General features: G+C 44.9%; 3 protein-coding genes and 3 non-coding genes across 9 annotated transcripts in view; 5 read left to right on the top strand and 1 right to left on the bottom strand.

The window, feature by feature from the left end:
* tmlhe (trimethyllysine hydroxylase, epsilon) overlaps nt 1-19,112 on the top strand; it is a 133,985-nt gene that overhangs the window by 3,270 nt on the left and 111,603 nt on the right. For 2 of the 4 annotated variants that reach the window (XR_010878945.1, XR_010878946.1), the window contains exons 7-8: nt 85-223; nt 692-1,375. Coding sequence is in view for 2 of the 4 variants with exons in the window: in XM_067256642.1 (XP_067112743.1) it covers nt 85-223; nt 692-823 (271 nt within the window). In the remaining 2 variants the exon portion in view is untranslated. Of the gene's footprint in view, nt 1-84; nt 224-691; nt 1,557-19,112 lie in introns of those variants that run through there. The other 2 variants (XM_067256642.1, XM_067256640.1) reach the window with 1 other exon arrangement.
* Nucleotides 1,860-7,787, top strand: dkc1 (dyskeratosis congenita 1, dyskerin). The gene is made up of 15 exons (XM_067256811.1): nt 1,860-1,938; nt 2,828-2,889; nt 2,967-3,053; nt 3,380-3,471; nt 3,665-3,849; nt 3,964-4,028; nt 4,195-4,321; nt 4,440-4,570; nt 4,896-5,039; nt 5,257-5,377; nt 5,566-5,684; nt 5,942-6,045; nt 6,160-6,208; nt 6,328-6,513; nt 6,842-7,787. The coding sequence occupies exons 1-15, from the start codon at nt 1,917-1,919 to the stop codon at nt 6,905-6,907; spliced, it is 1,560 nt and encodes a 519-aa protein (XP_067112912.1). The 5' UTR covers nt 1,860-1,916; the 3' UTR covers nt 6,908-7,787.
* On the top strand, nt 3,092-3,304 carry LOC136963682 (small nucleolar RNA SNORD17). The gene has a single exon (XR_010879028.1). It is a non-coding gene; the product is annotated as a small nucleolar RNA SNORD17 (small nucleolar RNA).
* On the top strand, nt 3,507-3,585 carry LOC136963668 (small nucleolar RNA SNORD83). Its single transcript, XR_010879014.1, has one exon. It is a non-coding gene; the product is annotated as a small nucleolar RNA SNORD83 (small nucleolar RNA).
* On the top strand, nt 4,672-4,802 carry LOC136963678 (small nucleolar RNA SNORA36 family). Its single transcript, XR_010879024.1, has one exon. It is a non-coding gene; the product is annotated as a small nucleolar RNA SNORA36 family (small nucleolar RNA).
* mpp1 (MAGUK p55 scaffold protein 1) lies at nt 7,434-18,949 on the bottom strand. The gene is made up of 12 exons (XM_067256812.1): nt 18,340-18,949; nt 11,540-11,665; nt 11,358-11,436; nt 11,053-11,138; nt 10,842-10,910; nt 9,677-9,873; nt 9,410-9,516; nt 9,093-9,173; nt 8,905-8,985; nt 8,601-8,803; nt 8,404-8,478; nt 7,434-8,128 (listed from the first exon to the last, which is right to left on the bottom strand). The coding sequence occupies exons 1-12, from the start codon at nt 18,460-18,462 to the stop codon at nt 7,952-7,954; spliced, it is 1,404 nt and encodes a 467-aa protein (XP_067112913.1). The 5' UTR covers nt 18,463-18,949; the 3' UTR covers nt 7,434-7,951.

Genomic DNA, 19,112 nt, shown 5'->3' with positions numbered 1-19,112 from the left:
CCCCCACGTACATCACTTTGCATGAACCTCTGCTAAATGTATATATCCTATTTTTAATGTTTTTCATATTTTTTTTTTTTACAGATACAATAACTATGACCGTGCGGTTATCAACACAATCCCTCACAAACTGGTCCAGCAGTGGTACGCCGCACACAGAGAGCTGACCACAGAACTGAGGAGGCCTGAGAACGAGCTGTGGGTAAAACTGAAGCCAGGAAAGGTACGGACAAGCAGCATCTATATCATCATAGTCTATATGACAATCATGATTTTAAGCTATAGACTTACCCTTCGGTTATATTGGTTAGGGTTAGCCTTCAGCTACGCTGTTAAGGGTTAGCCTTCAGCTACGCTGTTAAGGGTTAGCCTTCAGCTACGCTGTTAAGGGTTAGTCTTCAGCTACACTGTTAAGGGTTAGCCTTCAGCTATGCTGTTAAGGCTTAGTCTTCAGCTACGCTGTTAAGGGTTAGCCTTCAGCTATGCTGTTAAGGGTTAGCCTTCAGCTACACTGTTAAGGGTTAGCCTTCAGCTATACTGTTAAGGGTTAGTCTTCAACTACACTGTTAAGGGTTGGCCACGTATAGTTTTCAGACATAACTTCTACTCTCACAGTAAAGGCTGAATGGGTGTGTGAAGGTGTCCTTACAATCCTCCTCGGTAATCGTGTTGATTTGTCGTCCTTTGTCAGGTTATCTTCATTGACAACTGGCGAGTGCTGCACGGACGTGAATCCTTCACGGGGCTGAGGCGTCTGTGCGGCTGCTACCTGACCAGGGATGACGTGCTCAACACAGCCCGCTCCCTGGGTCTACAGGCCTGAGACTGAACATGCCAGTCTGCACCACAGCCTGTCCAATTTCCATCAACACATGGCTGGAGGCCCATGTCCATTTGACTTCTTTTTCCATTTAGCAGGCGCATCTATCCAAAGACATGTACACAGTGCATATAGAAAGCAATTCAATTCACCATGTGATACGTGTTGGTCCTGTACTCAATGTGTATCCCAGGAACAATGAGGTTAAAATGAGCATGTATAGATATGATTTTCTGTGCTCTGATATGCTAGCTATGATCATTCATACTGCAGTTCCAGGAACAGATGTTTCTAACAATCCTCACTAATCTTGTGATTCACAGACACTTTATGTGTTTTTTACACCTGAAATAGGGAAATCAACACCCTTGATTATTTAATCACTGATAAAAAAAGTGTGAATGCATTTCATGGAACTTACTGGCTGAAATCAAATAGTTTTGTATGATGTATAGGGTTAGGACATTTATAATGTGAACTGTTGCTCACTGGTGAAAATAGGAAATCTATTTTATGTGCATGGACTGCTTAAGTCAGTGTGTGAGATGTATTGAAGTAAGACTACTTTATTTGAAGGTTGTGCACTTTGGAATTATGGAACTGATTTGTGAAGACTGTAAAGCAATTCACATTGCTGTTATGATTTTGCACCTTCATTTGATTAAGAGTATATTATTAGTAAAGTAGTGTTTTCCTTATTGCTACTAATAAAATTGAATTAGTCTGCTACCATTTATGTTCAGCATCCGTTTTATAATCACCAACATAAGGAGTGTACACCTTGGGGGAATGGGAAGATAACGCATATCTTAAGTGTCAAGTTCGGTATTACATTAACTCTGGGAAAGAAAGATTCTCCTTAGAAAGCCTTGAAACCAGAGCACATATAAGGATACAGCGTGATAGAACGGAACGCAGCCTTGGACTCTAAACCAACGGTGGGCGGAGACTGAAAATGACCTATCGTGAGATTTTGTAGCAGCCTTTTTGAAAATGACATATCGTGAGATTTAGAAGTTGCCTTTACAAGTCATGCGCATTGAAGAACCACGTGTGGATCTGTCTTCTGGACCGCTGCAGCCTGAACTCAAGTCGCATGAAGATGGCGGACGGAGAAAGTAAGTTCTACAAAATGTTTCTGTGCACTCTTAGCTGTCTTGTAAAATAACTGAACCACTTACCAGGTAGATATATAACGTAGAAATGGCGTCACTGTAAAATTGATAAATATTTATATTCGTTTAGGGAAAATGTACGCTTGCCAACATCTGCGTAACATGGTGGGTTAGCCTGAAAGGTACAGGCGCAACCTGACTTCAATGACCCAGCGACATCACGGGCCTGTAGCCTAGATTATTACTACCTACGAAGTTTTCTCCGTTTTTACTGTAACTACGTGTATTAACTACTTATGTCAAATAATCAGATTCTGAGCAAGTTAACGTTGCACATATCTTAACGTTCCAGCCACACGTGCATGGCGCTTTCCGTTAGCCCGGTTGATGCGATATGCGGCTAGCTGCGTCATAGTTATATCAGATGTAGCTTAATGTATGCAGGAAATGTAAGTAGCGTGTAATCATGGCTGGGCGACATTGCCAAAACCCTAAATCTCTTGATTCGATGAGGTATTGGCAAGTATTATATACGAATTGGCTGACTAGCTAACAAGCGGCCATGCAGCACTAGCTAGCACTCTACCACGTGCCAGTGGAAGTGGCCACGTGGGATCCAGCTAGATTTCGCAAAGTAGCTGGGTATCTAATGGCACTTCATGCCAAAACATTTAACGTGCGATCGTGAACGTTTTGCATGGTCTTATTTAAGGATGCGTTAGTCAATTTTGTCAATACATTCGCAAAGGTTGCGACTCAAGACCTCAACCTTTTTTGGAGATGTATTGTCTTTTCGATATAATTCAAGCTTCTCTAGGGCGATATCGAAGCAATGTGAAATGTTGAAAGCCGTTAGATTGTATTAATGGATCCTTTATTTCCTACTGGGTAGTCGCCTCTGCAAAGAAGCACAAGAAAAAGAAGGAAAATAAAGTTGCCGATGACGAAGTTGGGGTAAGCTGATCTCGAAGTAGCATTGATTGTACATCTAATTTATAAACTCGTTGGCTAAAACTCTCCTCGGTCAACAGGATATTCAGGAAAGTGGGGATTTTCTCATCAAACCAGAGTCCAGAGTTGCCAGTTTGGACACCTCTCAATGGCCCTTGCTGCTCAAAGTGAGTTTTCAAGCCTTCATCTCAAAGAATTTAGCAACGTGAACATGATGAACCTGTTTATCCATTCTCTGAGTGCTGTTGGGCCTTAGCCTTGCAGCCCTCTGGGCCAGTTCTTGACCCAGAGGGTTCAGTGACCTGGCCATGCGTGGTAACCCTAGTGTTCTACTGGGGTAACTGCGTGGTGGACAGACTCGCTGTCGCATGGGCAAATGGCTTGACCACAACTAAGACGAGTTTAAACATCTGATTACATTCACATTCTCCTGGAGTAAAACTGTCAAACTTCACATTGTCTAGAACTCACGACGCCTTCTCATGTGTTGTAGAACTTTGACAAGCTGAACATCCGGACAGCTCACTACACGCCCTTACCGAATGGCTCCAACCCCTTAAAAAGGAACATCCTGGATTATGTCAGGTATCTACTGGTCACATTGTTTTTTATATTTTATAGCCACATGATGAATTAATTAGATTGCATTAGCACATTGTGCAAAGATGACTACCTATCTATCACCCATGTCTGATGGCTCAACATCCTTTATAATAAGTCCACGCAAGGGGCCCGTCTTCTCTCTAACCCCCCCGTAAATGTTCGTGTGGCTTCGCAGGACCGGATTCATCAACCTGGACAAGCCTGCCAACCCGTCATCGCACGAGGTGGTGGCCTGGATCCGGCGCATTCTCCGCGTGGAGAAGACCGGACACAGCGGGACTCTGGATCCCAAGGTGACAGGCTGCCTGATCGTGTGCATCGACAGAGCCACGCGCCTCGTCAAGTCCCAGCAGAGCGCCGGTAAGGGGTTGTCCTTAGTCTCACCGCGTCACAATTCCCCCCCCCCTCCCTGAAGGGTTATCAAAAATCACTAAGAGTTGCCTCTCCTTACTACTCTTATGCTGTCCGTTTCAGGCAAAGAGTATGTGGGAATTGTTCGGCTGCACAATGCTATTGAGAGCGAGCATACACTTGCTAGGGTAAGTTCGCTTGTAATGTTGACTAAGCCTAAGAAAATACAGCCAAGTCTGTAAGCGCAAATCAAACATTGGTTTGATTCAGTTAGTGGACATGAACACACCTTGTATTTAAAAAGCACAGCAGATGAAATGATCAGAAGTGAGTTAAAGCTGTATTTCTCCTCAGGGGCTGGAGACACTCACAGGAGCGCTGTTCCAGAGGCCGCCGCTCATCGCCGCCGTCAAACGGCAGCTGAGAGTCAGGACCGTCTACGAGAGCAAGCTGGTGGAGTACGACCCAGAGAGGAGACTGGGTAAGGAAGTGTTTTGTGAATTTAATGGTCAAATCCTGGATTTTTTTTATTAGATTTCTTAACTTTGTCCAACTTGGGTTTTCTTAGCGTTCTGATTTTGTGGTTCTACGTGTTCCAGGTATCTTCTGGGTGAGCTGTGAGGCGGGGACCTACATCCGTACGCTGTGTGTGCACCTGGGGCTGCTCCTAGGGGTGGGGGGCCAGATGCAGGAGCTGAGGAGGGTGCGCTCGGGGGTCCTGGGAGAGAGGGTGAGTCTCCTGCTGGCCCTGCCCACCTTTACTAACGACTTCAACACTGAGGGAGATTAGGAAGTGATCAATATATTTTTTTTTAAAGCCATGTGGCTGAAATCCAAAGTGTTGAGTTCAGCTCTGGGCTCTCTCCCCAGTTCTGGTAATTAGCCTTTGGTATAGAAACTGGCCTGCAGTGGTTCAACATGGTGGCTACGTCAGCCACTTAAGGCCACTCAGTCCAACAGTCTGTCATTAGGTAGCCTATTCTACACCATGTAATACGGTCATTTTAATAATCACAAATAAGCACGGTCATCTGAACTTTACTGTCCCCTCGCAGGATAACTTGGTGACCATGCACGACGTGCTGGACGCTCAGTGGCAGTTTGACCACAACAAGGACGAGACGTACCTGCGCAGGGTCATCTACCCCCTGGAGAAGCTGCTCATCTCCCACAAGAGGCTGGTGATGAAGGACAGCGCGGTGAGAGGCCCTCTGTTTCTGGCTCGTCCGCCCAAGCCCTAGCAGAAACAGTATGGTGATAGTAAAGTGGATGGGATTAGAGTTGATCATGTTACTTATGAAAAATTACAGTAATATGTTAATCTCAGTGTTGGTGTAGACAGCAGACAGGGTTAGGGTGCTTCTGCTGTGGTCTAGCTGAGGGCAGGGTGCTGAAACTGCATTCTTTCTGCTTCAGGTCAACGCCATCTGCTACGGCGCCAAGATCATGCTGCCGGGAGTCCTGCGCTACGAGGACGGCATCGAGATCAACCAGGATATCGTCGTCATAACGACCAAAGGAGAGGCCATTTGCTTGGGTATGTACCGGACACTTGAGAGGTAGCTGTTTCTGGCCAAGTCATGTGATGATGATATATAGATTGCATTAGCTTTGTGCGAAGATGACTTATCTATCTCCCTTGTCTGACGGCTTCCTAAAATGTTATTTTCCTAGAACTAATTAGTTTTAGAGGTTTTAATGTTTTTTTCTTTTCTTGGCCTTCAGCGGTGGCTCTCATGACGACAGCGGTGATATCGACGTGTGACCACGGTGTCGTGGCCAAGATCAAGAGGGTGATCATGGAGAGGGACACTTACCCACGCAAGTGGGGCCTGGGGCCCAAGGTAAGACGCAGACACTGGTAGACTGGGTGTACCTCTTAATCTGATTAGAAATCCTTATACTGGCCTCTAAACAAAGGGAGGCTTATCAATCAAAATTAAGTTATGTAACTTGTCATGGTTCCCTATAGTGCAGATGGGTAGATTAGAGAATATATCAAATTAACCTTTAGTATGTGATTATGTACAGTTTATTTAGTCAATTGTGGGTGCTGTAATTGCATCCTGGATTGTAATGCTGGTGTCTCTGCACCATCCAGGCCAGCCAGAAGAAGATGATGATTCAGAAGGGGCTGCTGGACAAACACGGGAAGCCCAACGGCAGCACTCCCTCGGGCTGGAAGGAAGGCTACGTGGACTACAAGTAAGCTTGTCCTCGGACTACAACACCCATGTCCTGTCAAACTTGATTTAAATATTTATTGCAGTTGTCTTTTAAATATTGTATTTTAACTTGAATACTTCCCTCTCTCCTCAGTGTGTCCAAGATAACCGTAGAGGATGCCACTGAGCCTGTGGTCACCAAGGTAAGTCATCATGAACACTGATCAGGGTTTCAAATGGATGGGGGTGATGCATCAAGTCCAGACACCATTCTGGTATCTCCACCTGTCCCCCCTACATGACTGTCCCGCTCTGTCTCCAGAGGAAGAGAGAGGCCAGTGACAGCGAGGGAGAAGCGCCAGGCACTAAACCCTCCGCCCCCACCACGCCATCAGCGGAAGACCTCAAGAAGGAGAAGAAGAAGAAAAAAAAAGACAAGAAGCAGAAAGTGAGCGAGGAGGTGGTGGAGGAGGCACCTGAGGAGGCACCTGCGGAAGCTGAAGAGGAGGTGAGTGTCTGGACCTCGTTGGAACTATCATTAATATCACACCATGTAATGCATATCTACATGTACGACTGCGTTATGGTGTGGATAGGTTTATTGGGAAGGGTGGAGTTTTGTGAAAGCAGACAGTTATCCCTTTCCTGTCTGCCCTGTGGCTTCAGAGGGAGTCAGTCTGCCAGATTGAAGGGAGATGTGAATCTGGGCTCGACCCCTCTGGTCCTGTCTGTTCCTTACGTCTTCTACATCTCAGATTTGTGAGGGGGGGGGGACTGAAACATTTCCACCCTGCTCTGGAGCCATCTTCTGGAATAACGTGTCTCTTTGTCCTCAGGTGGGAGAGAGTGCCAAGAAGAAGAAAAAGAAGAAGAAGAAAGAGGCGGAGGCTGGATCGGAGTGAACCGCCTGTGGGCTTCAAAATCAGACAATGAAAGGACCACTGGAATGAGCTGTCCGAAAGAGTGCCTGTAGATATTCTGACACTGGTTGGACGGCATTGGACAGGGCCCTGGCAGAGGAGGAAACCCTACGTGGGATCTTTTTTTTTTTTTTTTTTGGTCCAGTTTAACCTGCAGGGAGAGGTCAGCTTTATGATGACCTTTAACCTCCGGACCTCTCCTGGATCACCTTGTTTTGTACTTGTGTGAATGTTTGTTTATCCCAGTTTTAAGTACTTGCCTTGTGGATATCTGCATCCTCTGGGTCAATCCTCAAACATAAGAAAGCTGTCAGAGCGTTTTGTTTTTTATCATGTTGTAAATACAGAAATGACTTAAAGGATAAACTGTCAATTGAAATGAACTTAATTCTTTTTCTAAAGCTTGTCCTCGTCCTTCATGAGTCACATGGTGGGGGTGGATTGGCTGTCGACTTCAGTTCCAGCACACATGCATTGATAACGTCCCTCTACACCAACTCAGACAACATTCTTGTGGAGTGGGAGTTTTAATTCAGATTAAGTTCCTTACATGACATGAGGTATACATTTGAGTTGAGACAATGAGAATCACCACCAACAGATTATATCACTCAAGTTGACAGTGTTTATGTACTGCAGAAGACATCCCTGTATTTGAACACAAACATGAGTTGATTTGGGATTTAGTGGCACACATCAAAGGTAACACATGATGGGAACCCTGTTAGGTGATTGGTCGTTCACAGTAGTGGTCCTTTTGCATTGCTAACATTATCTAGGTGTGGCACCCCCATAAGCAGAAGGGTCTTAACATGTAAATATCCCTTTGTTTCACAATTCTCTGAATAAATCTTTTATATTGCTTTCTTGCCTATGATTTTTTTTTTTGTGTGTAAAACCTATTGACAATTATATCAACCAAATTTTGAGGAGGGATTTAATTGACATCAGGTTTTACAGGAGTGAGGGTTTTTAATATATTGCACCAGTTATTTAACAAAAGGTCATGAATGCCTGGGACACGGGTCAGTAGACCCAGGAGACGGGGACCCACTGGGGGCTGGAGGAGGCGCGTGCGATGGCTGCCTCCACGGCCATGACACTTTCTTCCACATCGTTGTTGACCAGCACCACGTCAAAAAAGTGTCTGTAGGTGCCCAGGATGGCTTCCGACTCCTTCTGGATGGTCTGCAGGCTCTCCGACTGGAAAAGGAAGGGCCACATCTGGGTGTTTTTGTCTCAATAGTAAATTTGTGTTAAAATGCTTGACTAGAACATACTAGGTTATAAACGTCTAGGAGAATAGAAATATATACAAATTAAAATCAAATGTAAATATATCGAGGTACAGTGCAATTAATCGTGCAAACAGAATTGACTGGATGTCATGTTTAAAACGGTTAACGCCAGCTGCTGTGGTCATATTGATGTGTTTTGTATGCTCAAACAATGTATCTTCATGTTCAGTCGGTGTTTACCTGGGGAGCCGTGGTGGTGGGGGCAATGAACACCACTAAAGGCGCAAACTCAGCAGTCCGCAGAAGTTTCAGTGTCTAAACCAAACACACCAAACATACTGTTACTTTGCACTGTCATTATTGCTTAATAATTGTTTCTACTTGAGTCATCGTTCGTGTTCAAGTACAAGGTATGATCCCAGGCACACAATCCCCACCTGTGGCTCCACATCAAGCAGAGCTATCTTGTCCTGCTCATGAATCTTGTGGATCGTATCGATTTTGGTGCCAAACATGAAGCCCTGGAAGCTTCCGTACTCTAGCAGCTCGTTCCCGGTGATGCACTTGGTCATGACCTCGTTGGAGATGAAGTAGTACTCCTTCCCATGCTCCTCCTCCTTCCGCGAGGGTCTCGTGGTGTCTGGACACAAAACAGGTTCATGAGGTTGTAAGATTCAGAGAGAAAAGTGTTTCAAGCCACTGCAGGAACCCAGGAAAGGAAAGTTTGTCTAGATCTCTTACGTGGCGCAGGGTAGGCAAACTTGTCGGAGTATTTGGTCAGCAACACACTTTTAATATGGCTTCTTCCGACACCCGGTGCCCCTAAACGAAGATCGACAATTAGACCAGAGAGGGAACTGGATGGAAATATGAATTACTGCAGGTGTTTATGCTAAAGAAGTTAACGTTAGACACCGAACAGCTCTCACCAATAAGCACCAGCGTTTTTCTGTTAAAGGCAGGGAGCTGAACAACTTCTTCGTACGAAATGACATCCAGCTGGTCAAAAACTAGAGAAGAATATGGAAGCAAATCAGTGACAATTTTTAGAATTTTAAAAAGGCATTGAATACTTAATATTGAAATTCAAACACCACCGAATTTGTTGGTTTTGAATTCACCTCTTTAAAATTTAAATATGAATGTATTTGCTGATTTCCTTCCATAGAAGAGAACCCATATTTTACAACATGATCAAATACCGCAATAAAAAAATACTGTAAATGTGAACTTGCACAGCACTTACTGGAGCTGTGCTTGGCTAGGTACTTGTCTTTGCACTTTTTCTTCTTTCCAAAGGGGCTGCATGATTGGCTCGCCTGTCCTACGGCCTTGCTCTTACTGGCCACCCGCCTGGAGAGCAAAGGTCAATTACTCACTCAGAACACCTACCCATAAACCATAGTGTCACAGCTATTTCTTCAGAGCTACCTCCCCCACTCTCCCTTTTCCCTACATGGTCCTGTCCGATTCTTGTATTAACATTACAGGTCAATACACCGTTGGGTCGTACCATTCTTGAAGTTCGGGGGAGGGTATGAGGCCAGCAAAGTCAGCGGCAGAGCTCTCCACCCTGCCTTGCCACCAGTTGGGATCCTGCTTGTTGATGATCTGGATGATGTCCCCTGTCTGGAACTTCATCCCTGCTTCTTTGCAGGGGATGAGGTCATCCTTGGCAGGGTCGTAGTCAAACTGAGCTCTCATGTACATCTGGAAGTGGGTGACACATAGGAGGCGTGAGATGCTACCCTCTGGGTGGGACCTGGGTAACTGAGGTGTGCAGTACAGATATGAAATGGTGGTTGTGATGATTGGCAGTTTAAAGTTACCAGCATGAGGTGGACTTGATTGATCTTATCCTAGAACAACTAAGCGCTACGTACTGTACATGTTAAGAGTTAGTTTTGAATCTAGTTGAGTTATAAAAGCTTCAAGTTGACTTTCCAGTTGGGATGTACTGTGTTTACGGTTTAAAGGATCTTGCAGACTACACAGGATGGGACTGGGTTTCTTAAAGGTTATCGTTTACAGGATACTACAGTTGTCGTTATGTCATAATGGGGGAAAAAGCTTTACACAGACTGCCATTACTGTCCACATTATAATGTACACAGTGTGTTTAATAAGTCATTTCCAATTCAAAACTATACCACAGTAGGTGCGCTCAATACATTTGATTAAAGACCATGTCATTTAGGTCAAGCTCTGTTACAATTTGCACCCATTGTATTAGTTTCCAAAGCACATGAGGATTTAGAACATAATGTGGCCAGCAGATGGCAGAAACACTAATAGTGTTCCAAGTCTAATTTGCGTCTCTAATGTGAGTGATGTGTATCTTATTAGGCCTCTAGAGGACTCTAATGCTGTATAGTCACCTGGCTCTCTCACTGTCTCAGTGAGGAATCACCTGACAAAGAAACAAACTAACACCATAAGAAGAGAAACATGATTGGAGGGGGGAGAGAGAGAGGTCTCACGTATCTGATGTGGTTAGCTTTCGAGCAGGATCTGAACAGAATGTTTTCTTGGTTCAAAAAGCCAACCACATTCTTGATCATTCTTACACTGGAAACGACATTTCAAAACTAAAAATAGAAGCAAATAGAGGCCAGAAAGTGAGAGAACAGAGAGAAGAAAGGTTGAACGTGTTCAGGCAAGCGCCGGCGTTCTCCTACCTCACAGACTAGCGAGCGACTCTTCATCTTGGGGATGACTTTCATGGTGACCACCCCGTTTGTGTCCTTCTGTGATGGAACAGAACAACAACTGATAAACCTCCTGAAATGCTTTCCAGTCTCAGGAACGCTTCCAGTAGATGAAAGACCAGACTGCACCCTGTCACGTCATCACCGGTCCAAGCATCAAAGGCCTGGAGGAAATATTTACCAGGATCTTTTGTAGCTGGTCCACCGACTGATTGGCAACAGTCGTTCCATTGATCTCTGCTATTTCATCACCTTCATGTAAGGAGCCTGGAGAGAAAGTAACTGGGTTAGTGACGGTATTAGACCGGACAATAATGTGAACATAACACAGAAAGTGCTGGTCCCATTTTTCCTAAACTGAAATACAAGTTCCCAGAAATGTTCCAAACCCACAGAAAGCTTATCTTAGGATTTAAGTAATCCTACAGTTTAAGAACAGGTTTACTGCAGCAAGACTTTGTGTAAGGCGGTGGCAGAGATAGATACCTTGCCTGTGTATCATTCCTCCATGCAATATTCTCGCAACAGTGCATTTTTGTTTTTCATTCAGTTTCAGAGTCACTCCCTAAAAGGCAAGGAAAAACCAGTTAGGGAAGCACGCAGAACTGTCCTCAAATCAAGCTTCTGAATCCCCACCAATACACAGGACAGAGGAATGAACCGTTTACCATCGGCTCCGAGGGATTCTTTTCAAACGCCACCTCTCTCATTCTGGTCAACTCCGCACCGTTCATCAGGCCAGCACTCCCGTTAGTATACACTTCAGCTCCCTTGGTCTCTGTTTGCATGGCCGCCTGGAAAACAACAACACAGAATCCATGGATGTTGATGCGTCACCTAACCGCCAAGCGGTTAGTGCTCTGTGGCTTAGCTGACAAAATGTTTCTGCGGTTTACCTATCGGTGCATTTCCTGTTGGGACCCATAGTAGCAACTCAGTTGAGGTGATTTGTGGGTTAGGAAATGTAGCAGTGGTGATTCATTTACTGATTGATCAGTGGAGATTGGAATGAACATAGTAGTACTCTGTATTCCTGGCCCCACCAACAACATTCACTGTGTTGGCATAAGCACAATAAACTGCTCTGTTGTAATCCTAACAGGGCGGTGAACCATCAGAATCTCTTGGCCCATTAGCAAGAGCTTTTCCCTCAAGCTTCCCCAACAGACATGTTTAATTTGCGGATTCAACATCTGTTCCGGGTTGAAAATTAACCCTGCATTTTTAACACCTCATTAGCCAGGTACAACCAATCGGGTCCACCTGGCAAAGGGTCGTCTTGGATACACCCAATGGGTTGGTAGGAGCATTTTTTAAGAATATCAGTTGATGGAACAAAAAGTAAAAATGAACACGTAAATTACATCAATACAGGATATTGTACCTAGCAACTAATGACAACCTTGGTCAAATGACTCTGTGGTTGCCCTTGGATTTCATTATAGGTGCTTGTTCATGTAAAATGGTACTTGCATTAACAAATCAATATTCTTTTTCTTTCTTTTCTTTTTAAGAATGGCTTTGGCGTGGGGAAAGAAACAATGCGTCTTGGATAACACAGGAATTTGTGTCAATCCAGGGACACCAATCCTGTCATTGTTGTGTTCCCATGCTCAGATAATAAGCCATGCGGCACAAACGTGACATCCCCCAGGATCTGTCCATAACAGCTGCGTTCACGTTGTGTACGCCTTCAGGGTTAGACACGATCTGATCCTCCATTGGCACCACCATCATATTAACATCGCTGCTACAGATTAACACAGTCTATCATGGTGCATTCACCCAACTGGGTCAAAGGTCACTGTTTTTATGGCTGAAGTAACACAATGAGAACTCCTACGCTGCCAGGTGGAAAGTGCAATGTGTGATTGTGTAAGGCTAAAAAATCTGTTATCTTGCAGATAATCCATGGTTGAACAGATAGCTACATATACGAACATGAAATGTGTCAGTATCAGGTCAGGAATCCGCCCTTTTAAACCTTACGCAGGTCTTTTAATAAGTGTACATTTAGATTACAATAAATGATCTAATATTCATCTGCTATGATTTATAGAATGATGAGGTAGACCTTAACAGAGGTCTTCTGAGTTAATACTGCTGCCTGACATTTTGAAAGCTGATTTATTGGCCAGTGAAGTTGAAAAAGGCCAGATGGCCTTGGTACGTTTGGGGGAAAGGAAAATACATCTTGTTTTGACGAAATCATTTCCTTTATCGTCAGTCACTCATTGTTCCCTGTAGCTGAGTGGCTTAGGATTCACTTGAGATAGGATTACAGGTCATAGGTCAAAGTAAAAAGGCATGATCAAGAAAAGGACACGTTGTGGATCGTAACTGTCGTTAAAGAAGGTACATACTTCTCATACAGCACACTAACTCTGACTCAAGGTCAGGACCAAGTCGTGTCAGACTGGAATGCCGTGCAACACTTTGTGTTAAAGTTGCATCAACTACATAGCAACACTTTACATCAAGGCTATGGGGGAAGTTGAGATTTCCAGGGGTAACTGAGTGTTATAATTGATCTTATTTTGGTAACAACCTTCAACTGCCCCTTTACAACAGCCTCTTACCCCTCACACCACTCTACCATACTGTGCCTTCTTACACTTGTGCAATAACCTATACAGCTAATACACTAATACCATTTATTTATATAGGGATTCCTATGTAGTTTTCACAATGAGAGATTTCGCAATGATGGGATTCAGATTTCGCTCTGGATAAGAGCGTCTGCTAAATGACTAAATGTAGATTTACATTTGATTCATTTAGAAGATGCTTTATCCTACAAATCACCTAACATACATGGTAACTTACATGGTAGTTAAAGTAACCTTAATGAAATGTTTTGCTCTTTTTTGTTTTGGACTAGTGTGATATCTGCTTGGGGTACACTATGTAGCACAGGGTCTTCTGCTGCGGATAGACACACCCAGGATGGCATGTGCAAAATAAAGAGCCTTCAGGAGGTAAAACGCTGAGCAAGGAGGAAATCAGCCCTCATCCTGAGCAGACCAGACTCACTGCCTTCCAACCCTCGATCATGATGACACAACACGACTCCCATTTCCCCATTTAGCCCATTTCTAAAAAATGAAAATGAATCATGGGCTATGGAGTTAGATACAGTATATGGTGAGAGTGATTACAACACTTTTATTTTCAACCTAATGAACTACATTGCTGTGTGGGTAAATTATTCTTATATGTGTGGATATGCTTTATGATCTTCCTACTTCCAAGTTAAGATGATTTCATGTTTGCAGCAGATCAATGAGTGAACACCTAGTGTCTCTCTGAACATGGCTGGGTGTGTCCCAGCTGGAGACCCCAGAGAGAGTAAACAAGTTGTTTACGCAGCAACATAAAACAGATATGTACTGGCTGGGTTGTTGCATAGCCTGGTACACTCAGTGCAGCTCTATTTAGACTGCTGCTCATGGTCAACAGTGACGAGATGACACCCCTAAACAGACAGGGAGTGGGGGGGATCTGATGAGTAAGATGAGTCACCACAGTGAAGACACACTCTCCCCCTTCCATATCTCCTCCCGCCAAACTGCTGACCTTGGCTTGACTGAGAGGAAAGTCACATGCCTGGAGGAAGCCGTTGGGCCTCAGTCTAAAGGTCCACTGGTATCGTCTGGATAATGAATATCTGTAATAGTGGTGTAAAAGAGAAAACGCTGATGTCGGCGGCGACACGCCACAGCACAAGCATCCTCTAAATGTGCAGGGGAATCAGGTGTTCCATGTTCGTTCATTTTTTATTAACTGCTGTTCCTTGCGATTAGTCCAAAAAACGCTTACATCGTAGGCTGAATTTGGGGTCAGGTCTGCAAAATTCATGTGCTCCAGTTCAAGTGTACATTTACATTTAGTCATTTAGCAGACGCTCGTATCCAGAGCGACTTACAGTAAGTACAGGGACATTCCCCCGAGGCAAGTAGGGTGAAGTGCCTTGCCCAAGGACACAACGTCAGTTGCCATGACCGGGAATCGAACTGGCAACCTTCGGATTACTAGCCCGATTCCCTCACCGCTCAGCCACCTGACTCCCTAGTGTAGACTACAAGATGTTTTATCCAACACCTCAACAATGAACCGAGGGTAAAAGTGCGTTATAAAACAGGGGCGAGAGATTCTAAAAAGTGTTAAATTAGAACAGTTCCACTTAGTGAGCAATAAATAGATGGCAAAAGATCCCAAGGCACCCCCTTCTATCTCAAAAACAGGAGTCCTTAACATATGAGCAACGGTGGCCACAGAAAGACAATCAGATGATCAGTTGCATGGGGCGTAGCCCCACTTCTCAGGTAGGCCTATTAGTCTAACTCTGGCATTATGAACAGATTACAGCAGCTCGGTGTATAAGCCTTGTGGCTTAGAAATGGGAGCAGTCTGGTTTTCTCTGCTGGTGCTGACAGGAGCCTCGGGTTGTCTAAAGTGAAGTAGTACTGTGAAAGACCCTGGCACTCCCTGACTGAGGAGAAAAACAAGCCGTTCGGGTCTGGCCTCCTTTCACCGCTCTGACAGAGAACGACAGGGGTCACGTGATCACAGGGTCACACAAGCCGTCAGTCTTGTCTCGTCATTTTTTCGCACGCCATTTCCTGGTTGTTCCTGCGGCTGACCCTTGACCCGTGTGTGAGCAAAAGCCCTCTGGGGAGTGTAGTCTTCCAGTGCTGACGCTAGTTTGGTTACTGCTTTGGGGGAGGGGTGATGTCAGAGGTACAGAGAAGGATGTACCAAACAGGTTCGAGTAGGGAGGGGTGTGCTCGGTCTATCCAGAGATTCACATCCCCCCTCGTGGAATATCTGTTGTAGTTCCAAGATGTATGAGAAGGAATGTGCCTACAGGGTTGACGTATCATACAAGAAGTTGTTATATAAATGGAGATAGGTAGGTAGGCCAGACATCTGCCTTCTATCTATCCATCTATCTGGAGTCAGTGAACTGTTCCAAGTTAGAACCTTCTATAGACTGTCTCTCTTCTGGTATGCATCTGTCCATCCCCTATACAGGACTGTCGGTAGGGCGGGGCAGGTATTTAGAATGGAAGAGTATTGATTCACCTGATCTTGCGGGTCCACAGCAGTAACTAGAGAAGTCAGTGGTCTGTGAGCCCACACTGGTGTATCAGGCCACAGTCTGCACAGCACATGCAAACAATGCTCCCCAAAACCACTCGGACAATAACAGACTAGGTCCTTTGCTTTGTCTCATTCAAGGGACGCAAAGCCAGCTGAGATGTGGCGTAGTGACAGCTCTGGCAGGGTAGGCTTTTGATGAAACGGATCGATGGGTGAGTGGGGTGATGTGAAACGTCCCCTCGTCACTGCAGAGACGAGGGTGGGGTGGGGTGCGACGGGCAGGCAGGCAGGCATGCCTGGGTGTATTTATAGAAGAGCTGCGGTGATTTATCCTGTGTGATTAGGCAGGTCCCCAGTCAAACACGTCACAGTGATGTCAGGGTGAGCCCACTCTCACCAGGTAACTGGTGAGAGTGGGTACAACTGGCTTGTACACACACGCACACACACGGAAACACTAACAGACTGCACAAAGACTATCAAGAGTACATGCATGTACATGCATGCAAGCTAGAACGCGAGTCGTGTGTCACACGCATACCTAATTTGGAAGGCATGCAGGTCTCACATAAGATGTTATAAATACATTTTATAAATCCTCCCTGAGGAACACCTTGGTATGACACCTGCACAGTCACATACAAGTCGTGTGTGTGTGTCTGCAACTCTTCCACAGTTAGAATGTACCGCTGGAACAAGGCCACTCAACAGCCTGTTACACTACTTAGTCATTTAGCCAATTACAGCATCAGCCATCACCATAAGCCATGACAACATAACTGAATCAGTTGAGGGTGAAGAATCTATTTTGTGGGAGGGGGGGGGGGGGGTCAAAAAGTAGTCAGAGGTACTTACAACAGCCATTAGTTCTCTCAGGGGGGTCTGGGAGTACAAGTTTGAATTTGACATTTCTTTGTCCTCTCCACATGACTTCATAACTCCTTCTATAAGTCATTACCTTCTTCTTCTTCCAAGAAAAACTGTCTTAACCCCTCATTCCACTTCAAAAGAGGGGTTAACTATGTCTCAACTTAATTCAGTCACCCTGCTCTGACAGAAAGGGCCCAAACGTGCTCTCTACCCCATAATCCTCTGACCTCAGACAGGCCAGAATTTCGATCAGCAGAGGCCTAAAAGTCGTTGGTTGTCAGAAAAGACTGGACGAATCAGGCTTGTTTCTTGGCTTCCTGCTGAGGTCGAACACATCCACCTGCTCTGCACGTTCTCAAACCAAGACAATCAAGTAGGATTCCTTTTCCTTCACTGTGCCTTGTGGTCCAGATGTGGTTACTTTGCGAAGCGACTAGTAAGTACATACTGCTCCTTGACTCTGATCACCAAAATATCGTTGAACGCTGCACTTCTGATCCTTGATCATCCGCTGTACCTTCTATATGAGCTATTTGTGTGTCGCCTCGGATAAAATAACCCGCCAAATGAATACATTTTTTTAAAAAACGTTTACCCCCCCCCCCCCTCTCCCCTAGCCCTGACAGGACTACTCCACTACAGTAAGGCTTGATGACATTAAGGCTGTTGAGTTGCTCTGGGACAAAGGTTTATAACTAGGTATTTCATTGAACATCTCCCAGGCCCTCAGAAATCCTGTGTGTCCATTTACATTCGGATAGTTCAATCAATCAGAAAACCCTGATCTGTTTTCTGAGCGTATGTCAGGAGACATCAACTTCAAAGCATAGCTTAATTCATCAATTCGTCGAGTTAGCAAGCTAGTTAGCTGTATAGCATATGATGAGCTATGCTTGAGAAAACAGCTCTTCTCACAGTGTGACGTCACAGCCGAACTTTCATAATGTACCAACAGTCGCTAGAAAACACCTTCTTAAACAGTTTCTGTTCCTTCTTACGCTTTTTGCAGAAATGAATCTGCATACCATGTGTCTGCTGGTCTTGTCCTAACACTCATCCAGCGTTTAAGTGAAAACCCTGGGAAAGAGGCAGGATCAGTCTCTGAATTTTTCATAATGCTGATCCATTCAAATTGTGGCTCAGGCTCAAGTCTAAAAGCATCATTGTCAAACTACAAAGCAAATGTGGGGCTACTTTGACATCTGCACATGTTTGATGTGATGCAGCCTAGTTCTAAATAAATAAATAAAGATTAGGTCGGCTTTAAACCGGGTTGTACCAGTGTTGACCAGCGCGGGATATAAAGCGCATCCCCCATTCTACCTTTGTAACTTAACATAAAAACAGGATATTGACCCAGCTTCAAGCAGCAAAATGTTTCTAATGTCGTCGCAAAACACGCACATTCGGTACAAATTCGACATATGAGCCAATCGTCATGTTCTAATTCTGTAACAATGGCAATGGTAATCGACGTACAGTGGAAACATCTTACCTTTTCTGACTTTGGTTTGTTTTGAAGCAGTTGTTCAAGGTACAGATCTGAGAGCGCAGTTCGAGCGCTGTTCACCCGCTCAAGTCTGACAGCGGGTTCGTTTTTATTGGATTTTAATGTCATCCTGCTTCTAGGCTAAACAAAACCGGTGAACCTAAAGTGCCCTTGCTCAAGGTCCGCAGAAGGCTTGCCCGAGATATCGGAGAAAGAGGGGGAAAGAGCGATAAGGGAGCGGTGTGATAAGTCGCCGCTGTAGGTTGAAGTCCGAGGTTTGGATCAATTGGTGCTGTGGGGGCTAATGAACTAGACTACTGCAGGACAAGCTGACACAGCAGCCGCAAGTAAACAGTGGAGTGTTCAGGGGGCTGGCTCTATTGCAGCTTCCTCTCCCGGGTAGCTCTGACGTCCTGGTGACAACCACGGGGGCAAACCAAAAAACGGTCGCAACAGCTGGAGAATGCGCGGCGAAAACTTCTCAAGTCCATCATGGCGGTGCAGGCCTACAGATGTACTGATTCACTGCTCGTTGCGGTACTAAAGTGGTGGGTATTGCCGCACAGCAGTAAAATGCATTACCGCGGAGAGAATTCCCCCTCAGAAATGGTGTTTTCCTTCAACGCAGATGAGCGACTATGTGCAAGTGCGCCTATGCTGTAGAAATCATGTACTACACACAGCATGACGCCAATGAAAAGCCTATGTCACACGCTTCTATTTCAATTAATGAGTTTGGTTATTACATGGAGCTCGTCTACTAGGCTACTTATTTTTCA

The sequence above is a fragment of the Osmerus mordax genome, chromosome 19 (assembly GCF_038355195.1).
Source record: "Osmerus mordax isolate fOsmMor3 chromosome 19, fOsmMor3.pri, whole genome shotgun sequence".
Lineage (NCBI taxonomy): Eukaryota > Metazoa > Chordata > Actinopteri > Osmeriformes > Osmeridae > Osmerus > Osmerus mordax.
The sequence above is the reverse complement of the archived record's forward strand: the minus strand, read 5'-3'. Positions and strand labels throughout refer to the sequence as shown.

Excerpts from the sequence above, each read along its gene's own strand:
- dkc1 (XM_067256811.1), top strand. The coding sequence starts at position 1,917 with ATGAAGATGGCGGACGGAGAAA. Across the intron at positions 1,939-2,827 it reads GAAGATGGCGGACGGAGAAA|TCGCCTCTGCAAAGAAGCAC; the intron begins GTAAGTTCTACA and ends CCTACTGGGTAG. Across the intron at positions 6,209-6,327 it reads CTGAGCCTGTGGTCACCAAG|AGGAAGAGAGAGGCCAGTGA; the intron begins GTAAGTCATCAT and ends CTCTGTCTCCAG.
- mpp1 (XM_067256812.1), bottom strand. The coding sequence starts at position 18,462 with ATGACATTAAAATCCAATAAAAACGAACCCGCTGTCAGACTTGAGCGG. Across the intron at positions 11,666-18,339 it reads ACAAACCAAAGTCAGAAAAG|GCGGCCATGCAAACAGAGAC; the intron begins GTAAGATGTTTC and ends GTTGTTTTCCAG. Across the intron at positions 8,129-8,403 it reads CCACCACCACGGCTCCCCAG|TCGGAGAGCCTGCAGACCAT; the intron begins GTAAACACCGAC and ends TTCCTTTTCCAG.